Here is a 27,921-nt window from a genome sequence, read left to right as displayed (position 1 = left end):
TAATGTTATGTCTATTCTTTCATCATAATATTCAATTCTGCATGTCGGAATCGTATTAAATATGTATCAAAAGGAAATGATAAAATATACAAAACAAAGAAAACAAGTAAAACAACAAAACCTTTATTTTACTTTAACAAAAGTACAAAATTAAGCATCCGTAGCCGCTGTCATAAACGTATCCGCATTCAATAGGTACGTCTCACAGAGGTTCTTTTGCTCAAATGCTTCTAATATATCTTCGTCCAGATGTCTGTTTATAATTCCAGCACAACGTAGATCTTTGGTAGCGTGAGCTAATGGTGCTTTAAGTTTGTATTCAACAATCGGTTGCAGAGAATAATCCTGCAGAGAAGATTTACCCTCTAATTTTGTAGATAGGTCATTTGGTTTGAGCAGGACGAGGAGGGATCGCAGTTTCTGCGGTTTTGACGAATAATTTCTAACTTGCAAGATACGTGAATAAGCTGTTTCAATAAGCTCCTTAGCATATTGGGCTGAATGGTTTACTCTTCCTCTCAAATCTCGCACACAGATATCCACTTTTTCCTTCCAAGTTGGAGCCTTCTCGAAAGCTTTATCCAGTGCAGTACTATTTTGACCCGACATCACTTTCACCATGTGTTTTCCAACTGCTTCCTGAAGCGATATCTCGTCTTTAAATTCTTGGAGCTTTGAAGCGAATTTCGTTTGGATTTCTTTAGGCGCACCTCCAATGCAGTACACTATACCAGTCAGACCTTAGAATGAAATAAATTTGATTTTATTATAATTGTTGGGTTTAATATTTTTGCGCACCATGTGTGATTATATGTTTTATTAATATTTATCTTACCATGTTCTTCTAGAATAGCTGCCATCTCCAAAGCTATGATAACTCCTGATTCATAACCCAGTAGATAGAAGTTATCTTTTAATTCAGTCCGCGTCAATAGAGTCTAAAATGAGCAAACAATTTATTTAAATAATATTAAAAAATTAAAACCTTTTTCAGTAAATACCTAATGGTAAATAAATGAAATGAGCAAATAATGAAACTGATCAATTCAGTTAGACAGACCAAATTATGAGTATAATATACATACATGACGTCTTTGTAAAATCTTACAAGTTTGCCTTAATGAATATTCTAAATAACGCATATGAAATACCTTAGCGAAGCGAATAGCTATATCTTTTAATGTTTCACTTTGGGCCTTTGCTAGACCAGGTTGCAGCACCAGAGCTGCTAACTTCAGTCTTTCACACAATTCCGAGAAGCGCTTGTAATGTCCCTCCACTCCAGGAATAATACACAGGAACTTTTGGCTTGAGTCAAATTCATCGTCACGCTAAAATAATTATATAATTTTAATACGTACGTAATAAGCTTGATTCAATGCCAAAAATTGCAATTTTAGAAAAAAAAGAGCGTGTATGCCTAGCACACGTGTCAGAAGTGAAATTTCTTCGGTAAAATTCACAGATACGAAAATCGTCACCTTACTCACGGCGTGACTGTATTGCCATGACGCGACCTTGAAATTTAACTCTCAAGTCTCAACGTGCCTAGAAGTTTCACTTCAAAAGAATTGTTCTAAATTTATCTTGTTGAAAGTTAGAGAAAGGAATACCATAGATGCAGTATTGGTCAATGTGGGCAAAAATGCCATCTCTGTCGTAGCGAAGAGTTCGTCCGGATCTACGTAGGAATAAAACGTGTCCAAGTCCTTTGTATCTTTACACTCGGATTCTTGCAATAGTTGTTCCATTTCTTGTATTCTAAAACAATTAAATACTTTAAGCATAAAATGCAAGTCATCTGAACAATGAATTTAAAATTAGGTGGTGGATAATTATGACATTCATTCATTAAAAGTTTTAATTATCCAGTTTAATTTATTCACGAAAGCTGCAATCAACTTATTATAATTAATAGGCAACATTTGACGTCTATCAATTTTATCTTCGAAGAGAGGTAACCAGCTTAAAAACATCGATTGAAGTGTATTAATCGATACGGATTTGAAACATTTGTCAATCGAATTTATTAATTTATGATGATTTTTATTCACAAGTAATCAATGCATTCGATTTTAGAGTAATGTCTCTAGTATTTAAAAAGAAAAAAGGTTTATAGACACAAAATTGTAGCGACGTCATTTCTTCAATTCAGAAATTGTTTATTATGTTTAGGATGGTTTATCAGTAAAATGAAATCTTAAAATTACTTGTATCGGTCATTATTATTATAAATATGTAATTATTGTAATTGAAAAAAGTTAAGCAAATGTGCAGTTCTAACAAAACGAAATATCATATTATTCTATGTCGTCGTTACTAGGTTACGTTGTTGAATTTTGTTGAAATGTCAAATGTTGCCTATTAAAATGGCTCTACTATAGTTTTTTTATCTGCTAAAATGTTTGACGTCAGATGTCAGACTTTTTTTTCTCTATTATGGTGTTAGGCCGCTTTTCCATCTGCAAGAAAACTTCCGGAAGAAATGTCCGACTGTCTGACAGCAGCTTGCAAGTTTACTTATTATTACGACTTCTATTAAAATGTTACCTTTGTATGGTTAGGTTAGGTATTTCATCTTCACGACAGGATATATTGTACTCATTTCTCAGACCTGCTTGCACGGCTTCTACTTTTGCTAGATCCATGCCTAGGTCTGTCAATATTAGAGTTTCATCTACTCCTATTGGAATCTTTACTCCTGAAAATACACATAGAATTACAATAACACTTCGATTTAATGCAGTTGCTTTCAATTTATCATCTCTGTTTATAAATATTTATCTTTTGCCTCACAATTTCTTTAAATTAGTATATTATTTTTAGTTAGCTTAGTTTAAGTTGCACCTACCAGCCCATTTGGCTATGTCATCAATCAAAGATTTGTTATTAGCTGGCACAAAGACTACTTCACTGACTGCTTCTTGAGATAGTACTGCCTCTTCAACTGCATCTATAGCACTTCTTATTGGCATTTGATACTGCCCATCGATTTCATTCTGAAAAATAGTAAAATAGGGACATATGGAAGATTTTATAAATTATTTGAGGAGTTTTACACTACCTAGAGGTAGAGTTTTTTAGATAAATACTATTAAATGAAAGGCTCCCAATTTAACCAAACACAAATAATACACTAGTTATTTTTAAACAACTTAAGTAAATCAAAGTACCTTTTTCAACGATGGAAGTTTGATGAGGGTAGCTGGTTTGCGATGTTTCTTCCGTAATAATGCTACTTGTTCGCCAATTACATTATCACCGTTTATGATCGCGAAGTACCTAAAATAATATAAAAGTTATTTTTGATGATAATTTAAATCATACGAAATACTTTTACGTCTTGGGTTTATAATTTTTACCTTAATTGCGGACACGAATCACTTGTTTTTGAATCCAATTCTTCCAAAAACTCAGTTATGTTGTCAAATTTGCTGTCATTCGTAATGATAGCATATATTCCTTCTAGATTTTTACCGTCTTTCAGAATATTAGGAACATTATTTTTGTTCCAAATATTTTGTTGTTCCTGGATTTTTACTTCAACCCCAGTGTTTTTCCATGATCTGAAAATATAAAAATGTTCGTAATAACTCAGGCCCCGGAACCACAGACACAATAGAAAATCTATTGTGTCTGGGACCGGTCGGGCCGCTTGGGGGTTAATTAGTACTAGAAGACACGATCAGCCAATACTGCCAACATCCGGAAAAATACTCCACATACTTACCAACTACGGAGGAATAGGTGGAGGTAGTTTACAAAAAACAATTTTTGAATGACCGTCAAGACGTACAACATCTCAGTCTCCCCGTGACCACGCTCGCTGTAAAGTGTTCGAAACGTCGGGAAAATAATATAATGAATAAATCGCGTTTAAAATCCGTTAAAAACTCTTTAATTTCTACATTTTTCATTTTTATAAGCAAAAGTATATGAAAAGTGAAAATGTAAATAAAAATCAATAATCCCTTTTATTATTTGAATCCAATAATCCCTCTTATGAATTTAAAACAATTATACTTTTATAATACGTGTATGTTCATCCACAAAGCGCTACATAAAAACATAAATACAAATATAATATTCTCAACATCAAATCGCCACTATCCTAATAGACGAGCTAGCTATTTTGCCCTCCCGAAGATCCGAACGAATTATGGAAGGCGAACGGCAACATACGAGGGAGCAACGGATTGCTTAGAGACGGATTGCCAAGCAAATTAAAAAGTGTAAACTCATTCATTGTATTCAAAAAACAATTAGCGAAACACATCCTGGAAGACCACACGCTCAAACTTTGAATGCAATGAATGAGTACCTTTTTTTTTTTTTTTATAGTGGAGAATGCATTTAGGCATACCCAGAGCGCTCAGGGAAAGGGCCCTGGGTTATGTCGGACTCACCCTGCAGAGTGCAGGGACCTACCGACTAAACTCCACTGTGTTCCGCCGTGCCGCTGTATTGACGGAGCCGCGGGTATTCGTTGGAACGCATCCGTAGACCCGTCAGCGGCAACCTATCTCTAGGCCCAACACGACTTAAAGCTGTGGCGGGGGGCCGCCAGCTCTACCTTCCTGGGGGGTGGCGTGAACGGAACACTTCTCACGCCGCCTCTCCGCACCGGATGATGGATTATGTCCCCGTTCCATCATCCGGCGCCCATCATCAAGGAGGCAAGTTGCGGCCGTGTAAAGCGGCCGCGACACGGCGACGACGCCCAATAGGACGGTGACGCCGAATTGGGTCCGCGGCAGGGTTTCTCTCGCGGACCCGCTCTGCCTCCTCCTTCTGCGACATCACATCCTCGCAGAATGTGACAGCCGCGCTCCACGATCTGTCGCTGCCAACCATCTCACGAACTATGGAAGGCAGGGAGAGATCAGGGCCGACGACTGCGACCAGGCGAGCACGGGGCTCGGACCATGCGGGACACAAGGCGAAAGTGTGGTCTGCCGTGTCCTCAGGACAGTCGCACCAATGACAAGCCATTTGCGGCTCCCGTCTGGCGACTTTGCACAGGTACCGCCCGAAGCAACCATGTCCGGACAGCACCTGTGTCAGGCGGAAGGTGGTGGCCCCATGCCGCCTGTCGCACCACTCACGTAGGACCGGTCGGATGGCTTCGACCGTCCTTGCTCCTGCGCTGGGCTCTTCGAGCCGACGTTTCCACTCCCTGAATCGCCGCTCGAGAGCCTCAGCCTTCCATTCCTGGACTTGTTCCAGGTATGGATTGATCCCATGCGATCTGGACGCGGCGACGCGGCGATAAACGTCCGCCAGCATTTCGGCGTCCAGGTCCCACGGGGACGTCCCGGCCATTACGCACGCGGCCTCGAAGGACACCGTGCGATATGCCCTCACGACTCTGAGCGCCATGACCCGCTGCGGTCTACGCAAGAAGGGTCTGTTACGGGTGCTCAAAGAGTCGGCCCAAATTGGCGCACCATAGAGGGCCATGGAGCGAATGACGCCGGTGTAAAGACGACGGCACGCGCCCCCAGCCCCTCTAAGATTCGGGAGCAGACTTCCAAGTGCCCCGGCCATCCCAACAAGACGGGGGGCGAGGCGACGGAAGTGCTCCACGAATGTCCAACTGCTGTCTAACACGATACCCAAATAGCGCAACGTGGAACTGACGCTGATGGACGCACCACCCACCTGGATGGCTGAACCAGCAGGTTGCGCCCTCCGACGGCCGCGAAACAAAATCGCCTCCGACTTGTCCAAAGCCACCTCTAAGCCAAGTCTTCTGATCCTGCGCACAACTTCCGCCACACCAGCGGTCGCAAGGAGGGCCGCCTCCCTATACGAGGCCCCGCGCGCAGTCACCAGGGTGTCATCCGCGTAGCAAAGCACGCTTACACCCGGGATATAAGTGGCGCGCAGGACCCAGTCATAGCCGATGTTCCACAGAAGGGGCCCAAGAACCGAGCCCTGTGGAACACCGCAAAACATCTCCTTTTCCGTCCATCCACGGCGTGCGGGGTACGCCACAGCCCGCTCTGACAGGTAGGACTGCATCAAACGAACCATGTACTCGGGCACGTTGTGGCAGCGGAGCGCCTCAATTACGCAACTCCATGGCAGCGTGTTGAAGGCGTTGGCGATGTCAAGAGACACCGCCAAAAGCACTCCACCATCATCAGACGCATTGTCTGCGAGATCACGCAGCGCCGCAATCGCATCAATGGTGGACCGTCCCCGGCGGAATCCAAATTGGTTTTCACTCAGGTCCGGCCCCACTCCCTCCAGATGATCGATGAGGCGAGCTGCGAAAACGCGCTCAAAGAGCTTGCTCACCTCATCGAGCAGCACGATCGGCCTGTAAGCCGAGGGCGAATCGCGCGGGCGTCCGTCCTTCTGCAACAGCACCAACTTCCCAGTCTTCCACCTCCGGGGAAATTGGCCCTGTTGGAGGCATTCCGTGAACAGTTGTTCCACCCTGGGTCCAAGTGCACCGAGCGCCAACACCCAAACCCGCCCTGGGATACCATCAAGGCCAGGGGCGGTGTTTTTTGCTTTGAGCCGCTCCACTGCCACTGCGAGCTCGTCACGCGTGACCGCCGGGACATTTTCATCAGCGGGCTCCTCCTGCGCTGTCATTGTGGGTGCCATCGGAGGGGGAGAATGTCTTCCCCGATCCGGAAACAGGGACGTCACCACCTGCTCCAGAAATCGAGGCTCTAGAGTTTGAGATAAGGGCGGGGCCCAAGGGCGAAGTTTTTGCCTCACCCTCTTGTACGGCCGACCCCAAGGTTCATGGTTCAAACCCTCGAGCATCTCCTCCCAAGCGCGAGTTTTTGCTGCCTTAATCGCGTCCTGGAGAGACACGATACAGTCTCTGTAGACGGCGTATAACCGCGCTTCCTCCTCTTCGTCACGCCGTCTACGGCGTCTGTGCCTGGTGTACGTCCGCCTCGCAGCCACGCAAGAAGCACGTAGCTGGGAGATATCGGCGGACCACCAGTACATTTGTCGCCTTCTCGGAACCGATCGCACTCTCCGCATGCTCGCGTCGCACACTTGCACCATTGCATCAGCAAGCCAAGTGGCCTCCTCCTCCACATCAACGCTGCCATCTTGCGGCGTCGGGAGCCAAGCCTGCACTATGGCAGCTTCAATGAGAAGCTCCCTATCGAGGCTACCAAGTGCCCAACGTGGGCGGCGCTCACCAGTGGGGATTCGGCTGGAGGCCGCTGAGGGCGTGGATACGCTGAACCGGATGTACCGGTGATCCGAAAGCGTCTCCACGTCCACAAGAACCCTCCAGTCTTGAATACACCGGGCGAGAGGGGGGCTCGCGAAAGTGACGTCTACAATGGAGCCACCCCTCTGTCGCACGCACGTCAGCTCTCTTCCGCGGTTAAGAAGTGTTAACCCGGAGGCAACTGCCCAGTCTGCAAGCAGTGTACCGCGCACGTCACTTGCCCGGCAACCCCAAGACACCGACTTGGCGTTGAGGTCCCCGGCCACGAGCACAGACAGTGGCTGCGCGAGGTCGACCAAATCTCTCAGCTCGACGAGAAACTCCTCGAAATCGGCGAGACAGCGATTTGGCGAGAAATACGCCCCAACGACGGTGTAACCGTTAATTACCGCTGAGACGCAGCCCCGTCGCCTGACCACTCGCTCTATTTGAGGACCACCTTGTGTAACTAGTGTCACCAAGCCGTCCAGATCGCCCGCCCAGTTGTCCCGGGGTGGCAAATTGTACGGCTCAGACACTATCGCCACATCGATCTCCCACTCTGCCAGGCTTTGGAGTAAAAGATCCTGGGACCTAGCACAGTGATTGATGTTGGCCTGTAGGAAACGTAGTGGGACCATTACTACGTTTCCATTGCTACCTCCGTTTGCGGCACCTCAGCAGGCACCAAAGCAGAACGTGATTTAGCCGTAGCGCTATCTCTGTTCCGAATTCCGCCTCTTTTTGGCTTGGGGGCTTTGCAGGCTAAGCTTCCAAGCCGATGCTCTGCTGGGCGCTTTGCTTCTGCACAAACGGCGCAATGAGCAGTGGTAGCAGAGCAAATGAATGAGTACCTAACCTAAACTTATGTAAATAACTTACTCTAAATCTTTAACTAACGAATGATATCTTTTATAAATACCTATGTTTAAAATTAAGTTTCTCATGTGTGACTTAATGTCTTAATGGGAATAAATGTCTTTAAACCTAACCTATTATTATTTACCTTATTTTATACATCAAGCTTTCAGATCGGTCTTCACAAATAATATTCAAATTGCGGACTCCTCGGTCGACTAGTCGGTCAACAAGTTGCATTGCTAGTACATCACTATCCGATAACACTATGTGAGCATTATTTGAAGAGCAATTTAATCTGAAATAAAATCTTAATTGTTCTTTTATCTGTTTCTTCATAAAAATAATTAATTGATAATTCTTCTTTAAGATTTTGTGGTCATATGAAATGCCACTTATATATTTATGTAAGTACAACCTGAGTAATCTTTTCCATTTGTTTATTTGTATTTAAACAAAGGTGAAATGCTTGAATTTTAGCTTAATTTCTACACATTGAGCGTAACAAGATTCATGAAAATTAGTTTAAGTACATTGAGCAAATCAAGTTACAGGTTCAGATGAAGATGTAATTTGAAATTAGCTTCTGTTTATCTAAAAATGAACATTGATTTGTATAACTATATATTTTTGTATTACATTGCTTTTTCCACACAAATGTCTTGTTGCATATCAATCAGCACACGACCACGGTGTCTGCTGGTCGCGACCAAATTGAATGCTCTAGGTACTTCCTCAGGAGTGTACACCATACGAGTCAGAGGACGGACATAGCCTCGAGCTATACCTTCAGCTAACTGGTTTTGCAGTTGCTGAAATTAAGATATTTTATTTAGTATTGAAGTCAATACAGGTCATATTTTTGCTGCAAAAATTATGGGTATTTTCAATTAATTATGGGTATTTTCAATTAATTATGGGTATTTTCAATTAATTATTAATTGAAAATACCCATAATTTATGCAGCCTGTAATGTTACTGTAGTGCTGATACTCTTTTGAGGGTTTTAGGCTAAATTCTACACGTGAAGTGCAGATTCAGATATAACAAACATCACAAAATCAAAGTAAAAGTCAATTTTCATTCACGATATTTATATAACTGCATACCTTTAGTTCCTCTTCCTTTCCATATTCAAAGATTGATGAAAAGTTTATCATTTTATAAGTTCTATCCTTTGTAAGGCAGTGCATTCCGAAGTTGTAATCCTCTCGATTGCTTACTAAGCTTGTATCTATCACGATACCAGATGATGCACAACATTTCAATCCCACCTAAAATATTAAATTTCTTAATAAGTACCCTTTTCTATAAAAAAACTAATCCTTTCATATACTTATTCAGCATTTATTACAAGTAATTTTTCTAAAAATCTAGAAGATTACACCTGAGACGCCTGCGATGCATTTGATTTGCATTTACATAGTACACAGGACATAGTAAAATATTTTCAATTTAGCTTAACTTCTTATAAATATAAAAGAAATATAATTACATTCTTGAGTTCACCCTTAAATCCTCCGAGTACTATTTCGCATCCTCTTCCATTAGTGCTAGATAGAACCATGTCTCCAAACGTGATATCTCTCGAATTTCCGATGTTCTCCTCTGTAATTTAAAAAAAAGAAAATCAGGATAATTTAATTTTGAAAAGGAAAGATTTATTTTTAATCGGTGACATGTATGATATGAGGAATCTTTTGATGACAAACAGTGATAATACGTATTACGATAATCGTGCCATGCGTTAAAGAACTATATTATTTTGAATGTTATATAAATAAATAAATGGGAGTCAATAAAATTATATCTGCAATTCAGGCGATTAATTAGAGATATCCTAACATTTGAAATATCTAAGAAGAATTATATCCATTTATTAAACATACCTTTTAATTGTGGGAACAGCTTTTTAAGGAAGTGCTTCTTGCTACGATCACTTACAGTAGTAAAGACTTCACAATTGAATGCTAAACATATGGAAATAGCAGCCTGTCCTAGAGCACCGGTACCACCGTGAATTAAAACTGTGATTCCGGGGAAGAATCTGTCTTTCATAGCCTACAATCATATAATTACATATGAATGAATGAATGAATGAATGAATGAATACTTTATTTGCACCAGTAACAAAAAAATAACAAAACACACAAACAATAGAAAAAAAGTACAAAAAGGCGGCCTTATCGCTAATACAGCGATCTCTTCCAGGCATTACATATTTAGATTAAGATTAATTTGCATGCTATGATAATAAAAACAATAATTATTGTAGTATTGTTTGGTATTGAAGTGTAGTAGTACAAGTAGTTGATCGTACAGAGACTTATGTACATAAATAAAAGAATTAAGTACAATATTGGCTAAACAATATTGAATGCTGTAATTATTAAAATGACGTGTGTTGCGTAAATGTAGATAGCACCTTAAATTTTTTAAAATGATGTTGGCTCAACATAATAAGTATAATGATTATCACACAGTAGAAAACAAAGATCTTACCAAAGCATACAAAGCTACACAGTACGCCAAAGGCACGGTTGCTGCATCTTCGAGTGACCAATGTTCTGGTACGGGCCACAAGAGGTTCGGATTGGCTTTGATTTGATTGCTCGCTGATCCACCTTTGATCAAACCCATCACTTTTGTACGACTGCAATAAAATAAATTATACATAGAGTTCTCATGTGATTGGAGAAATTAATGTGTCTCAAGAGTGGCCTTTATAAAACATAAAGATTAAACAGTTTAGATAAAAATGACACCAATTATTATATTACAACTAGCTTCCGCCCACGACTTTGTACGTGCATCCCCGTTTTTCAACGTTCCCGCAAGCATTTCGGGAAATCCTTTCTTAGGGGACGCCTACGTTATGACATCTACCTGCATGCCAAATTTCAGCCCGATACGTCCAGTGGTTTGGGCTGTGCGTTGATAGATCACTATATCAGTCACCTTTGAGTTTTATATATATAGATAAATCTTGGATAATTTAATGAAGATTTTACATTCTTTAATAGATAATTTCTGCATACCTTTCTGTCACGCCACTGAAGTCCATTCCATAGAAGCTTTCCTTAGCGTTTTTGCCGAATGGAATTACACCGAAGGCTCTTTTAACATCCAAGTCATTAATTCCAGCATAGTGAACCTACGAAATATTTGCTTGGTTTATAGTATAATAATATGGTAGAAATTGTCAAATCTATAACACCTCTGTGTTTTTTAAAAAATAGTAAAGGGAAAAAATAGTTTCTCTTACCTGAACATTTATTCCAGATTCTAAAGTTCTAGGTGCCTCAAACCACTTGAGAGACTCAATATCTCCAATTTTTAAACTTTGTAACGTAGCGCAATGACCTTTGTTAAACGAATTTGTCCTTGGCACGTAGTATTTACCACCCCAAATACCCTAAAACGTAAACATAAACTGAATTAATCCTGATTAACTGTGAACATGCAAAATTTTGAACGAGGTTTATTTATATTATGTGTTTTACGTTAAGATAGTAACTTAAAAACACGTACATGATCCAAAACATTGATGGCCAAGTCGGATTGTGGCAAGTCTTCTATAAACTGATCTCCTCTCAACTCATGGTTTATCATAAATAAATTAATAATGCGTCCTTCCTTTCTCCAATAATTTACGAAGTTTTCCAAATTAGGCGTTGCTGGGTATTGAGCAAATACGAGCACCCTTTGATTTGAAGGTACAGAATCCAATACGGAACTTAGATGTAATAAATCTGATTTTGTTTTCACAGTAACGGCACTTGTGCCTGATGCGATGTTTTCTGGATGCCACTTAATCAATTGTATTTTCTGATTGCCAATTTCATGGTCACAAATAACAGTGTACAATGAAGACGGCCGCATTTTAGTCCCAGAGCTGTATTCTTTATTAATTAAAAAGGTATTTGGAGGCAGAATTTTGTAAAGTTCCTTGCAAACCTGTAATCGTAATAATATTTAGAAATAAATAGATATTTCAGGATAGGATATTAATTCAGAATATAGGGATAAAAAGAAAGATTCTTACCTTTTCATTACACGATAAGTCGTTTACAAATATTACGTTAACGTCGTGCAAAAGCTTTTCTCCTTGCAAGAAATTAATATTTTCATTTTCAACAAAGTTTACTTTAATATTAGTGGTTTTGGGTAACGTTTCATTAAGCCAGTCAAATGAGCCACCATGTTCAGAATTGTTGAAAATTTTAACGGCATTTAGTTCATTCTTGTTCACATTTTCAGCAATTATTTGGAGGAGTACATAAAGAGCAGACGATTCCTAAAATCATTAAGTAAAATTAAAATTTGACAACAGATAATATACTATTTAACTTGATCTACTTTCACTTACATTAAGCTGATTGTTTGTAATATGTGGGACGAATTTCAAGTGCTTGATAGCAATACTGTTCGTTTTAATCAAAGGCATATCATAGAATCTTAGGTTTTCTATAAGCACACCACCACACCTGAAAATAATCTATTGATTAAAATCTCATATTTAAAGGAGAATGCCCATTTTTGGTACTGGTTTTTCTCATGCATCAAGACAACAATATATTAAAAAAAATCTCGGCAATTTAGAGGCCTTCTTACCATCGGAAAATATATTTTGAACAGGGAATGTTTTGTAAAATCTAATAAGACATGTAATTGTTTAGATCCGTTATTATAGATTTAGTGTCCATTACCGTTTAAATTTTTTCTACAGGTTTTTCCTCATGCATCAAGATAAAAATACTATTAAAAAAAATCTCGGCAATTTAGAGGCCTTCTTACTATCGGAAAATATATTTTGAACAGGGAATGTTTTGTAAAATCTAATAAGACATGTAATTGTTTATATCCGTTACCATAGATTTAGTATCCATTACTGGTTACCACGGTAACCAAGCGGTAAATATTATGACATTTACTATGGTAAATAGCTAATATTATTTTCATTGAATTACAAAAAATCAATTAACATAAAATCACTCTGTAAGGTATTGTTTTAAATACACTGTAGGTTGTTTTAATATATATAGTGAAGTAAAATAATATAAATATATATATAAGAAAATATTATTATGACATAGCTTGTAAGATAGCTTGGAAGGTAACCAGTTATTTCTTATTTGTTTCTTTCTTCGAATATGTAGTGAAAAAATGATTCAAACAACAACAACAATATGCAAACCGAATAAAAACTCTATTGGCATTTTTTAAATATATATTTAGGTTTTCTTGAAATCCGTCCCGGAAGATTTCTGGTGCCTACCTACACTAGCCGATGAACAGATAGACTTTGTCTGAAAGCATAAGCTCTACGCATAGATTAAATATTATGTTAAACGAAAAATAGCTTTCAGACAATAAAATACTACCTAAATCACACATAAACCTAACTAAATCGGGTTTATTTAAGTTTTGAGGTTAATTCACATTTTTCTCAATATCTTGAAAACCCCTGTTTTTATCACAAAAAAATGTATTGGTAAAAATCTTTTGAATATCGAAGAACCCCCCAAAACCACTCTGGCATTGACGCAACACTATACTGTGGTCCATACTTTCATGGGCATTCTCCTTTACGAAAAAATATATATATTTATATTGTTTTTTCTATATTTAACCCAATGTTACCTAGTACAGTCGTAAAGTTCAAACACATCGGCCGTTAGATCTTTGCTGCCTTGATATACCCTATGCTCGTCAATATTAATGTTCAACCTCCTCATAGAGTCTAGATGAGATATGGTGGTATTTGATACTCGTAATGCATTCAATTGTAATATGCCATCAATCAAGGTCACCCAATTATTGTTCCAAGATATTTTAGCTTCAGTTAACGACTCGTTAACTGCATTGATGCTTCGGAAATCATCCCTGAAATTTACATCATATCAATTTTTTGTTAGGAAAATGGGTCCAGAATGCTGAAACTTATGAAACTTCCATTAACTTGGATAAGCTAACATGCATTAAGTAAAATAGGGAAACAAGGTATTTCTCTGGTTTAAGATTTTTTAGTTTTGTTGTTTTCTATTATTCTATAACATACTAGCAAACCGGGCGAACTCCGTTTCGCCACCAGAGACACCTTTTCTTTGCTATAAACCTCACGGAGCCCGAGACCTTTCCAATGAATGCTAAACCGTGGAAATCGGTTCATGCATTTAAGAGTTATAGCGTCAGGAAGGAAAACCCGACTTATTTTTATATAGTAGATATATCTATAACAATAATAACATGTTTTATATCTGTCTTTTATTCGTTCCTTATATACCTGTAGTGGTAATCGCGGGTATAAAGCAATTTATAGACATCTTCTCTCTGGAGAGTCAATGGTTCTTTGTGTTCAACGTCAAGCTTGAATAGTCGATGGTTATCGCCCTTTTCGATTATTTGAATACTTCCAGTAACGACAGCCATACTTTCATTGGTAACCTGTAAATTGGTAAAATCGTTTTTAACAAACTTGTTTCTCCAGCTTACAATGGAATTCATTAATAAGTAATAATAATTATTTTCATTTGTAATAATTTTAAGAATTATATAATTTTCTTTTGCACTCTGTATTGTAATAATGTGTCTTAAAAATATATTTATACTCCCAAATGATTAGGATGTCCTGGTAGAAAAATATTTGTCGGTTCTGCAACTAAATAGATAAAGTAGGTGATTTATGAATTGTTTGTTACGTTTGCTATTAATAGTTAATCACACTGTATTCAATGTAATAACACTATAGTTACCTCAAATTTGCCAGTGCCTCTGTGCAGTGCTACATTCAACCGTAGTTGTCTTCTGTTGTGTAACAAAGGCTGGGCCAAAAACTGAATGTTCTGGAACTGAACCGATATACTCTTCTTGTTCTGTCCCAAACTCATCGCTAGAGTGTCCCACACCGCTACCAGGGCAGCAGAGAATGGGTAGTAGTTCGTTCCTGATAAAAAAAGACGTGTGGCACTCGGGGACTGCCGCGGTAAAGCTATTGCATGCTATGCCTTCAAGCCACATCTCGGAACTCGTTACGGAATTTCTCAATTCGGTCCCCGCGCTCAAGGCCCGCGATAGAAGCTATGCAATAGCTTAATAATATTTTTTACTACAGTATTCGCAGAAGGAATAAACAGAATAATCAAATCATCATAATGTAAAAACATTATAGGGAAAACTATCACGGACGCAATGTGTTAATAGTCGTGTTTTTATGTTCTTTTCTAAAAATAGGAAATCATTATTTTCCCTAGAGGAAATGCAGGTTCGTTTGTCTTACCGTTGATGATGTGTCCACGTAAATAGCTGTGTTCATCATCGTGTATGGATAGAACAAATTTGCAGGCCGCTGCCATCTTTCTATGCGCAGATACGTATAGAGGTAGATTCCTATAAATGAAATAGTATAATTGCAGAAACACAACAACAACAACACCGATCAAAACATATTAAAGCACCAAAAGTAGCATATACAATTAATAGTTTTATCTAATATAATGAAAACTGTTTTTAGTTAAGCAAAGAAATCTTTTACCATTTTTCTGTATGGGCCCATTCCACCAGGTGTCCCAACATCGGTGTTCCAGTAGATACAGGGAATTCTACTTTTGGGTACAGGGCTTGTATCTTTGGATTGTACCCTTCCATGTACAAACTGAAAAAATAAAGGTAGTAAGCTAGATATTTAATTCGTTTTATACACTTCAATAAATAAATAAAGTCTTAAGTATAGGTACTAGAGAGGTATATAGAGGTTTAATGATATGCAGATTAGCGCATATTAAAGCAGACGATTCCTATTCAGATTTTATTATTTCTCAGAATATTCAGGATTCTTGGACACATCTAACTGACTTACTTTCCAATAGCTTCCAGCAAATGCTTCACATTATCGGCATGGCCTCGGCGGGTGAGTGGTATATTTGTACAGTTAGGTAAAGAGCGTTTGAGAATTGCTTGCAGGAGACCGTGTGGTGCTACTTCGACGAGTACTGCATTCTTTGGTATGTGGTGAGATGACTCTTCGAATAGAACTGGGTTCTGGAGTGAATAAATGTCTGTATAAATATTCTGTTAACTTTTAATTTTGGTTAATTCTTGAAAAAGGCAATAAACGGAGCAAAAAAGATCTTGAATTCTTTTTTATGTGCGTTTTCTGTCTATCAAGGTGGTACCCATACCCATATAATAAATATTGTTGTAGGGTTTGATATTTATGGCGTTCTGAAAGAAAAAGAACGTAATAGGAAACTTACGAGCAAGTTATTGGTGTGATATTCCGCTGAGGAGTACTTTGCAAGTGGCTCTTCCCATCGTTCTTCAGGAATGGATGTTGATACCCAGCGTTCGGTGCGCAGTCGTGGCGTCTTTATGACTTCGCTCAAGTAATGCAAAAGGCCAGGTCCTATGCAAAGATAATAAGTATAATGGAAATATAAAATATAAAACTGAAAGAAAGAAAGGAAATGTTCAAATGTTTATGATAAAAGGTTAGATTGAGGCAGTTGTCAGTAACTATAGTTTATGCCAAGATACCATCAATTAGTGTTCAATATTGGACAATTTGAATCATTTGACATTCGTATCCATACCTGCATCAGCAATATATCTTGAGTGATATGCGATGTTGGAGCACGGAACTTCCTTAGCAAATATGCCCTTCGCAGTTAGGCTCTCAACGAACTCCTTCATGATGTCCGCTGGTCCTGAGATAGTTGACGATTCGGAGCTGTTGTGACAAGCCACTTCGATTTCAGGTGGACACATTTTGGAAATCTGAAAAAAAAATATACTGAACATTTTTGTCCTACGTAAGTCGTTTACATAATACGTATGGACATCATCATCGTCATCGTCTTTAAATAATACGTATGTCAGGTATGTTTGTGAAAGACAGTGTAAATTACTTGAGAAATGGTGGAATATATTGTTTTTTTAACTGATATTAATTTTACCCCTATCTAATTAAGAAGTTTTACTTAAACTAAACAACATATCACACCTGTTGGTAACCAATTCCAACTGCAGCCATAGAGCCTCGTATAAACGGTGTCTGTACAGACACGAGCCCGCGGCTGTACGCAGAGAGAATCATCTCTTCCGCTGTGAGGCAACCGTCTGCGTACGCACATCCTAACTCGCCTACACTGTGACCTGTGTTTTAAATACATATATTTTATTATTTATTTAATCATAAATAAACATCTGTGTGCATCTTTGAATCATTTTAAGAAATGCTTATCATCTTAATTCGCACTTTCATTTAGTCTTGAACACATGGTTTTTTTATTTACTTTTTGTATATTGGGAGACCTTAAACTGCTACCTATTTGAAAAGCATTTATTTCCTCACTTACCGATAATTTTATCAGGTATAATTCCCAATTCTGTAAGTACATCAGTGAGCCCAATTTGTACTGCGGCAATTCCAACAAACGAATGTAAGATATTGTCGAATATCGTCTTGTCTGGTGCAGTGATTATATGGATTATATCCACACCCTTTGGCTCCAATACTTTGCGACAGCTGTCAAAGTTTTATATTTTTCACGTTGAATAAAATATGCAGGTGTTTTAGTGGTAGAACATTATGCTATGAGTAATATACAGAGTTAATAATATTCGATCAAAAAACATTATGTCCAAACCTGGCATAATTTTTCAGTTTCGAGATTTTGCTTAATTCAGAAATATGTATTTGCTATGAATTACGTCGTATTGAAATTCCTGCACATCCTATTTAAAGGAGAATGCCCATGAAAGTATGGACCACAGTATAGTGTTGCGTCAATGCCAGAGTGATTTTGGAGGGTTCTTCGATATTCAAAAGATTTTTACCAATTGATTTTTTTGTGATAAAAACAGGGGTTTTCAAGATATTGAGAAAAATTTGAATTAACCTCAAAACTTAAATAAACCCGATTTAGTTAGGTTTATGCGTGATTTAGGTAGTATTTTTTCGTCTGAAGGTTATTTTTCGTTTAACATATTTAATCTATGCGTAGAGCTTATGCTTTCAGACAAATTCTATCTGTTCATCGGCTAGTGTAGGTAGGCACCAGAAATCTTCCGGGACGGATTTCAAGAAAACCTAAATATATATTTAAATAAAAAATGCCAATAGAGTTTTTATTCGGTTTACATATTGTTGTTGTTGTTGTTTGAATCATTTTTTCACTACATATTCGAAGAAAGAAACAAATAAGAAATAACTGGTTGTCTACCAAGCTATGTCATAATAATATTTTTTTATTTAAAAAGCTTGGTTTATTACCACTACCTTGTTTATATATTTTTGAACTGTGTATGTTTGTTTTTAGAAATAGCAGTTTGTTTAAAACATCCTCTCAACTAAACTCGAGATCACGAAGGGATCCGAATAAATTAATTTTACGAGAGAACCCTCGTATCGTCAAATACAGGGAAAGTTGCGTGGGGATGGCCGTTAAAATATTCAATCATCTGCCAAATAACTTAAAGACGTGTAATGATTATAAATTTAGAAAACATCTTCTTATTTGGCTTAATGAAAAAAACTTCTATACCATAAAGGAGTTCATGGAAAGTTCAACCCGAACAGACCATTAACTCCTTTATGGTACCTAATTATTTTTGCATGCTTGTATTGGCTGAACATGTTTGTGCTTTATTAATATAATTGTATCACCATTGAATACCATGTTTAAAGCAAAATAAAGATTTTATTTATTTTTATTTATTTATTTATATATATTTATATTATTTTACTTCACTATATATGTTAAAACAACCTACAGTGTATAAACAATACCATAGGGCGTATTCAGAAAGAAAGCTTGAAACTTATAAGCGCTTATAAGCGCTTATAGGCGCTTGTCAGCGCTGGTAACCCGCGCAGGAAAATATATGAACATGACAAGCGCCGATAAGCGCTTATAAGTTTCAAGCTTTCTTTCTGAATACGCCCTTACAGAGTGATTTTATGTTAATTGATTTTTTGTAATTCAATAAAAACAATCTGTGAAAACAATAATCGATATTAATACATTTAGCTATATTTTACCATAGTAAATGTCATAATAGTTACAGCTTGGTTACCGTGGTAACCGGTAATGGATACTAAATCTATGGTAACGGATCTAAACAATTACATGTCTTATTAGATTTTAAAAAACATTCCCTGATCAAAATAATATAATATTTTCCGATAGTAAGAAGGCCTTTAAATTGCCGAGATTTTTTTTAATAGTATTGTTATCTTGATGCATGAGAAAAACCTGTACCAAAAATGTAAACGATATTTGACACTAAATCTATAATAACGGATCTAAACAATTACATGTCTTATTAGATTTTACAAAACATTCCCTGTTCAAAATATATTTTCCGATGGTAAGAATTCCTCTAAATTGCCGAGATTTTTTTTAATAGTATTGTTGTCTTGATGCATGAGAAAAACCAGTACCAAAAATGGGCATTCTCCTTTGCAAAATTGATACATCTTATTGATAACGTAAGTAATACCGTTCAATAGCTGCAGCAAACACGGGTATGCGCATGAGCTGCTTCCCCATCTCGGGCCACTGCGAGCCCATCCCGCTGTACACGAACCACAGCGGACGAGCCGCGTCATCGAAGTAATTAGCTTTTTGGCTGACGCTTATTGTCTGATTATTTTCATCAGTATCTGAAATTTTCAAATGTACATATCGTTATAATCCAATTTAGTTCTCGGTTCCTATCTTTTGCTTCATGTTTCAGAACTTGCATAGTACAATTCCCATTACAATAAATCAAGGTAAGGAATTATCATTTTTAACGTTTGCTTCCATAGACACAAATCGGATGCATTTCGACCTTACTAACCTATCTATTTAATGCAAATGTAAAACAAACTTTTAACTGTGCAATGTTGACCTATATTAAAATATGGAAATTTAATTGACCCTCAAGTTAATCGTTAAAAAAGAATGCATCAAATGAATAAAGCGCTAACCTAATACAATGAATCCTCTTCCCAAGTGACCGCTGATTCTAGTTTGATGGATGTTATGGAAAAGTGCAAGTTCCTCTGGATCAATGGGGCGGCTCTTCAAGTCCTCTAAAATCTTTTCTACTGCAGATTGTTGTCTGCCTGATATGGTTACTAGATGAGGTATATTGGTCTTGTAACGGTTTAAGTCCTGAAAATAAAGTAGCAAATTTAATATTACATTTCGTCAATAGGTCATTTTTTCGTCTGGTCGATACTACAAATACTACGTTTGGCTATAAATGTTTAAATTGTGTATTCTATTCAAATACTTTCTTTACTATAAAGTCTAGTTATATAGGAAGTAAATGTTCAAAACAAAAAGTACTACCTTAGGTTTATTATGGCCACGTAGTAATATATGAGCGTTAACACCAGTCACTGAGAGTCCATTGACAGCGGTATAACCACCTCCAAAGGATTGGTGTTCAGTCACAATACGTATTTTGCCCTTACGTAGTGCATCCACGTCGTTTCTTAGGTTATCACAGTTCAGATTGGCTGCCATTTGACCATTTTCATAACCCAGAAGAACCTAAAATGGAAAGTTTTGAAGGTTTATTTATAATTATTAATTAATTTACTTCACATGACCGTATAACGACTAGTAGTAGATGTTTTTTTAATCATTAAAAGAAGCACTTACTTTAGTTAAAGCAGACACTCCAGACGCTGCCTCTCCATAACCAATGTTAGACATCACGCTTCCAACAAATAGGGGATCGTCTCGATTTTCACAAAATACTTTCCCAAAAGCATCTAATTCTGATTTATCTGCTTCTGGGGTAGCTGTTTAAAGAAATATTGAATTATTAAATAATACTAAAAAAACTATGTTTCATAACCAACTTATGAATGAATGAAGTATTTGATTGAATATTTTATATCTATATCAAAAGAAAAAAAAAAACAATAAATCAGGAAAAAATCTCACCAGAACCAACCGCTTCCACGTATTCGACAGCTTGAGGAGGCACATTGGCTTCTTTGTAAAAGTTTTTCAAAAACGCCGCTATGTCATTAGGTTCCCGGTAAAAGCCATACTTAGGTCCATGTTCGCCATCAATTAAACCGCTGAATTCGCATTTTACGTGTACCACTTCAGCATAGATCCTGTGATATCGACATTGTAATAGGTAATTTCATTAACGGTAAAGCAAGCGGTAAAGATATAATAAGTGACGTCATATTTTGACAAGAATGAACATTTGAAAATCGAAATATAAAAATACATAGCACGCTCAGCAAGGGCCTTCTTCTCTATTTGCGTTGCCCCAACAAATGATCGTCGAAGTTTGCGTAGATTATGAATAAATGGACAGATGGACAACCGATCATAGATATTTAAGCCCTCTACACTATCGTGATTGCCTCTACTCGCCCTGCGCTTCCCATTGTGAAGAGGGCTCATAAAACAAACAAAACCCATAAAATTGTCTATCTTCATTTGAAACTATCTTTAGTCATCAATTCCGAATACGAACATTCATAATACCTTACCTCAATGCATCTTTAGCCTTTTGAAGGAACAGAACATTGATGGCTTCAGATCTCGCACAACCACTAGCGTTTTTATCAAACGATTTTGTTTTGCCATCTTTACTTATGGGCATGATTCTGAAAATATATTCAAGAATTAAATTTTTATGATGTAATACAATCTTTTTACTTTATATGATAATTTATTTCAATTTACAGGTCTGATTTAGATAATATCTTACCGTCCATAATGCACAGATGACTGTGGATGCAAGCAGAGACTTGCTCCTCCAACGATGGCAGAATCAATTTCCCCATGCATGATAGCCTGGTAAGCTAAATCTAAAGCGACTGTAGAACTGCAGCAGGCCTGGTCTACAGACATCGAGGGTCCCTTCGCGTTTAACCAGTAGGAAATTCGATTGGCGAACATTGTTTTACTGCATCTGAAAGAAGAATAATCATTTATATCGACGAATTAGCTCAAATCTATACAAATAATAAATCTGTAGAAGGGTCAATTCTGTACATTGAAAATATTGAAAAAATAAATAGCAGGGGGTGTTACTGGATCGATACCAAACCCAATTATGTAATTATAAAAAATTTTGTCTGTCTGTCTGTCTGTCTGTCTGTCTGTATGTGCAGGCATCACGTGAAAACTAACGGTTCGATTTCGATGAAACTTGGTAAAATTATACCTTATTATCCTGGGCGTAAAATAGGATACTTTTTATCCTGGAAAAATACGCAGAAAAAAATTTAATCTTAATTTTTTAGTTTTATCCATAGACGTTGTTCTGTAGAACCGCGAACACACGTTGCGTATTATTATAGGCCTAGCCGTATTTGGGTCCAATAGATATTTATAAGATGTCATTGTCAGAGTTACTCAAAATGGAGAAATAAACCATCCACGCGAAGACCGACATCCGCGCGGACGGAGTCGCGGGCGGAAGCTAGTTTTAAATAAAGAGTCGTTTAAGTTTAAATAAATTATTAATAGTAACTGATTGTATGGGTTAACATTACTTACCCTGCAATACCGAAGCCTGTTCTCGAGGTAGCAACGTAGAAGCAAGACTTTTCCGTTTCCGAGAAACAAGTACCAACGTAGACTCCAACTTTAGTTCCAGACAATTGCTCCGGACTCACACCTATAAGTGTTTATTTTTAGTTGAATAATTACTTTGGAAGTTCTATAGATATCTTATATTTTTCCTGAAGAAAAATTACTCGTGAATCGCAATCCATCGAAGATTCATTATTATTTGGAAATTATATAAAATAATTTAAGTATCTCTAACTATTGAACTTAGCTATTGAAAATAAATAAAATAAAAAATAAAATAATATTTATTTGCTTAAAACATGGTACAGAGAGATGACAAAATATTTGAAAACTGATTTAAATCAATTTTAAAGGTTTTTTAACCTGCATCATAAATAGCATCGAAGGCTTGTTCGAGAATCTTCCTCGCCATGGAGTCCATGGAGTTTCCGAGGCGATAGTGCACTTTGAAGAATTGCGCGTCGAAATACTGCAGCTCTGGTACTTTTCCTATATATTGAGCTACCTCCGGGTGGTTGTACTCCCAACGAGCTTTCGCCATTGGGTTGACCTGTTTATTGGAAAAGTTACTTTATTGAAGTTCACTTAAGATGCTACTTAAACTGAAATCAAATGTATCCTGTTGCAATATTAGGTACCTTAGGTGCCTAAACGCATAAATGCGATGTGGAAAAAAAAAATAAAAACAATTAAAGAGAAATGTTATTTGAATACATTTTCAAGATGTTCAATCGGTCCATTTGAGATTTTAAAGAATAGATTAATCATTTATTCTATAAAATGGCTATAATCAAACCTCAGAGCTGCATACTACCCCTGTTAATAAAACAAATTGTCTGCATATTTTAGTGGTAAATGTTAACATCGAATCCATACTTAATATTATTATACATGCGAAAGTAACTCTGTCTGTCTGTCTGTTACTCAATCACGCCTTAATTCAGTAACCAATTTGCATGAAATTTGGTATAGAGATATTTTGATACCCAAGAAAGGACATAGGCTACTTTTAACCCCGGGAAATACGATAGTTTTTATCCTGGAAACCCCACGGGAACGGGAACTATGCGGGTTTTTCTTTGACTGCGCGGGCGAAGCTGCGCGTCGAAAGCTAGTCTTAAATAAATAAATGTTTGATTTTAAAATTTAATCCATACAATGCGATAGTAACTCTATCTGTTACTCAATCACGCCTAAACTACTGAACCAATTTTCATGAAATTTGGTATGGAGATACCCGAGAAAGCCTACTTTTATCCCGGGAAAATGACGCAATCCCGGAAATCCCACGGGAACGGGAACATTGCGAATTTTTTATGACTGCGTGGGCGAAGCCGCGGGCGAAAATATAGCAACTGAACAAACCTTGTTATAAAGAATATCGCGATACTGCTTGACATTATGCGAGTCAGGGTAAAGGCCCGCCATTCCCGAGATGACGACCCTGTCTCCAGATTTGTCGGCGCATTTTGTTCCCTCACCCGACACTTCTTGCGGTTTAGGCGCCATGTCACCTGAAATATTAATGAGGTAAAAATTCATTTATATTATGTAAAAATATGTATGTTCATATTTTTCAGAATATTTCAACACTTTTCTGTAAATATGAATATTGAATAATCTTAATGCTAATATTAGGAATATAAAATCATGACGATTTTTGCCCTGTCGCATTTTAATTTTGTTTTCGTAAATTTTAATAATGTATGGAAAAATAAAATTTATGTAATTTATGTACGACTAGCTGTTTCCCTCAAACGACCTTCGTGGTTATTTGACTCTTATTTGTTACTAATTTTACTAGTTTTCTGCACGTGACTTCTTCTCTGTTTGTAATTACCCTCTAAAATATTAGATAGTATTTTATGTACCATTTCCTTGATTTATACATTTTAAATTCTCGTAATTTTTAATTATCTTCGATTTTATGATTTTTTCATCGTAAACTATTTTTTTGTGAATTAAGTTGAAATGAACACAAAGGTTAGCGGTTGCGGACAAAATGTCTCATACCACATCTATACTAATATTATAAAGCTGAAGAGTTTGTTTGTTTGTTTGAACGCGCTAATCTCGGGAACTACTGGACCGATTTGAAAAATTCTTTCGTGTGTTAGATAGCTCATTTATCGAGGAAGGCTATAGGGTATATATCATCAAGTGAAGTGGAGCCACGGGGATGAAACCGCACGGAGCAGCTAGTCTTAAATACTTAAAAATAAGGTTATATTAAAAAAATGTCTTACAAGAAAGAAAATAAAGTCCACAATCCTAAAATGTATGCAAATGCGAAAGTGACTCTTGTCTGTTATTGTGTAGTGGTGGTGCAGACGGGGGTTCGAAACCAGGCGAGCGTGTAGGAAATAAATTGATTTTTCTATATATACATTATCTACATATTAAATATCACTACTGCTCTAAACGGTGTATGAAAGCATCGTGAGGAAACCGAAATTTTCGTTGCAAGGCTTTGCTTAGGTACTTATCGTAGAAAGTCCATAAAGCGAAATTAGGGACATTTAGATAGATAGATAGATAACTCGTTTATTCATAGAACACAAAAAAAAACAAACACAAAACATAAAATCAATTAACATAAACAAAACAACACAGTATATTAAAAGAAACGGATACATTTAATGTGCACAGTGTTCTACAAACAGGCCTTGGCTCAGCATGAATGTCGGGATTGAAAAACCCCGACGCTGATATTCTGTCAAAGCCTCTAGAGGGCAGAAAATTAAATAAAGTTAAATAAATAAACAATTAATAAATAATGTTAAAAATATAGGGAGGAGATAAAGGAAAAATAATGAAATAATATTAGAAGGTATATTATAATATCAATAAATAGCAATACACAATATCAAAAAATAGATAACACGATACTATAGGTTCACGGCAGAGACAGGACTGTGCAAATGAGGAAAATAAATGAATAAATATTAGAAAAACTATTGAAAATTATAGATTAGATTTTTGGATACCTGAAAGGTGGTCCCGATAAACAGTTTTAAATCTTAATTTGCTACAAATGTTGCGCATGGGTGGAGGAATGTCGTTCCAACATTTTGTTGCACAGTACTTGATAGTTCTGTGTTTTGGTACAGAGAAAATGTTGGTTCCAAGTCTTACTGGGTTACGACCACCATCTTTTCGCCACATAAGCTTCTCAAATATTACTTATTTGAGAAGCTTATGTGGCTGGGCGTTTTGTCTTCAAGAGGTCGAACAGAAAGCAAGCCATAAATAGTTTTTGTCACCTTTCATATATTTTAGAGGTGTGATGTGAGATCTAGGTGGGACATTAAAACAATATCTAATGCAAGCATTCTGAATTCTATGAATCAAATGTTGTGATCGCTGAAGAAGGCGTGGCCCGTAAGTATTTATACAATAATTTAGTTTGGACAAAACAATCGATTCACATAAAAGTAAACGAAGGTCAGTGGTTATGAAAAGACGCAGTTTATAAATCACTTTCAGACGATAAAAACAATTACGAACAATGTCCAGCACATGGCTTTCAAAATTAAGATTATTGTCAAAAAGTAGCCCTAAATTTTTAGCCTCATCCACCTCAACGATTGGAATGTTGTCTATACATACAGATAAACTCAATTTAAGCTTTTTTAAGCGAATTTAAGATTTCTTTAAGACTATTTCAGAAACAGTACCTTTACAATCACAGCATATAATAATGTATTTCTTAAAATTACCTGCTAACAACGATGTACCGTTAACAAATGCAACTATTTTCAACAAAACCACAGACGTGACTATGAACTATTTATTAAAATTAGTTCATTTTATATACTAGAGCCGACAGGTACTTTTTAATAAATGTATGACGCCTAGCGAACAGGAAGGTCTAATTAGCATGTTTATACAGAAGTAGGAATTAATGATCCGTTATAGATTGGTTTGAAAAGCCAATGAATTTTAACACAGTATGTGTTTATGGACAGATAAACGGACACACATAAACATAGTCTAGGGTTATTTGGTATTGCATCAGTAATCTAAAAATCCATGAAGAATTTTGTAATACTGTAAATGGAAGAATTATTGCTCATTTTACGGCCTTTAATAAAAAATAAAAACATTTCGTTATTTTTTTTACTTTCATTAAAAATATTATTTTTACATTGTCAGAAGACAATGTTTGTAAGTACATAAAGTAATCACCTTAAAATATGTTTCCTTATCAATGACTTGCACGTGGCTCAAGTGACCATTTTTTTTTGTTTCCAAGTGGGACGCGATGAATAAATTTGGATTATAACAACGAAAAATTATAATTCATACTACACGATCACTTAACCCTGAAAAAATAGAACAAAAGCTAGGAAAATTACTAGTTGACCATAAAAATTTCATTGGTTGCTTTTTATTTGCGGAACGATTTTTTTCTTATTGTGACAACGGGATAGATAATAATTATCTATATTTATATAATATATAATTATTATAGTTAATTTGCTATAGAAACAACATTCTCGTCTAAATGTAGACGGATGGTCACATTACGTAAACTTTCAAAGTAAACAAATGCATTTTTATAATTCAAATTCAGTGTTTTTTATTTATTTACTTTTGTTTATAAATGTATTCGTGAAGACCCGACATTAGCATTACTTATTTTTTAAATTTAAATTACCAACATATATAAATATTTAATTCCCTGACGCAATTATTTATGTAAATAAAACGGAATGAATATTTATAACATTTTTTTTTATCAAAGGGTCGCATTTAGCGTGTGCGAGGACTGAAAAAATGACGGTTAATATCAGAAAAAAAGCAATCTCGTCAGAAAATATATTTATTATATAAAAATAATTATGTATCAGTATGTATAGGTATATTTTATTCGCATTCCACTAGAGGCTTTATTTGGTTCACTTCAGTGCATTCATTTCAGGTTATTTTGAACAAGTCTACAACTTTTAACATGGTCGCATGTATCTGTAATTTTAATCCTTAGAACGAAGTGTTTTAACGTGAACGTATAAGGCAAACCAAGTTATAGGGTTTATATCTTTATGACTGAATTAAGTCTCATGCTAATCATCGGCGCTGACAGCTCGGCGCGTAGCTTACTGGCGCCGAGGGTCAGCGCGAGACGTTTCAGTACTGTGCTGATACTGAAACGTCACACATACAAATTTCTACACGCTGATGATGTCCGCTCGGCCATCGCTCAGCACGACACTAGAGCGCTACTTGAAAGCAGAGGAGCTTGTGCGATCGTGAGCGCTGACCGCTACGCAGGTCTACGAGCGATGCTAACCGTCGCGTAGCTATCAGCGC

General features: G+C 37.0%; 1 protein-coding gene across 1 annotated transcript; it reads right to left on the bottom strand.

Annotated features, from left to right (window-relative positions):
• Positions 1-107: 107 nt before the first annotated feature.
• On the bottom strand, positions 108-26,370 carry LOC123700408 (fatty acid synthase-like). The gene is made up of 40 exons (XM_045647618.1): positions 26,328-26,370; positions 23,974-24,122; positions 22,972-23,158; positions 22,573-22,693; positions 21,779-21,982; positions 21,558-21,674; positions 20,992-21,170; positions 20,704-20,846; positions 20,389-20,592; positions 20,022-20,208; positions 19,550-19,712; positions 17,404-17,573; positions 17,049-17,200; positions 16,639-16,822; positions 16,303-16,451; positions 15,906-16,087; positions 15,582-15,701; positions 15,327-15,436; positions 14,803-14,993; positions 14,334-14,494; positions 13,691-13,933; positions 12,417-12,534; positions 12,093-12,344; positions 11,579-12,004; positions 11,313-11,462; positions 11,086-11,201; positions 10,550-10,700; positions 9,937-10,108; positions 9,543-9,655; positions 9,157-9,321; positions 8,687-8,859; positions 8,196-8,345; positions 3,363-3,566; positions 3,174-3,282; positions 2,852-2,999; positions 2,551-2,701; positions 1,614-1,761; positions 1,152-1,331; positions 836-938; positions 108-740 (listed from the first exon to the last, which is right to left on the bottom strand). The coding sequence occupies exons 2-40, from the start codon at positions 24,115-24,117 to the stop codon at positions 151-153; spliced, it is 6,930 nt and encodes a 2,309-aa protein (XP_045503574.1). The 5' UTR covers positions 24,118-24,122; positions 26,328-26,370; the 3' UTR covers positions 108-150.
• Positions 26,371-27,921: the final 1,551 nt, after the last annotated feature.

The sequence above is a fragment of the Colias croceus genome, chromosome 19 (genome assembly GCF_905220415.1).
Source record: "Colias croceus chromosome 19, ilColCroc2.1".
Classification (NCBI taxonomy): domain Eukaryota; kingdom Metazoa; phylum Arthropoda; class Insecta; order Lepidoptera; family Pieridae; genus Colias; species Colias croceus.
The sequence above is the reverse complement of the archived record's forward strand: the minus strand, read 5'-3'. Positions and strand labels throughout refer to the sequence as shown.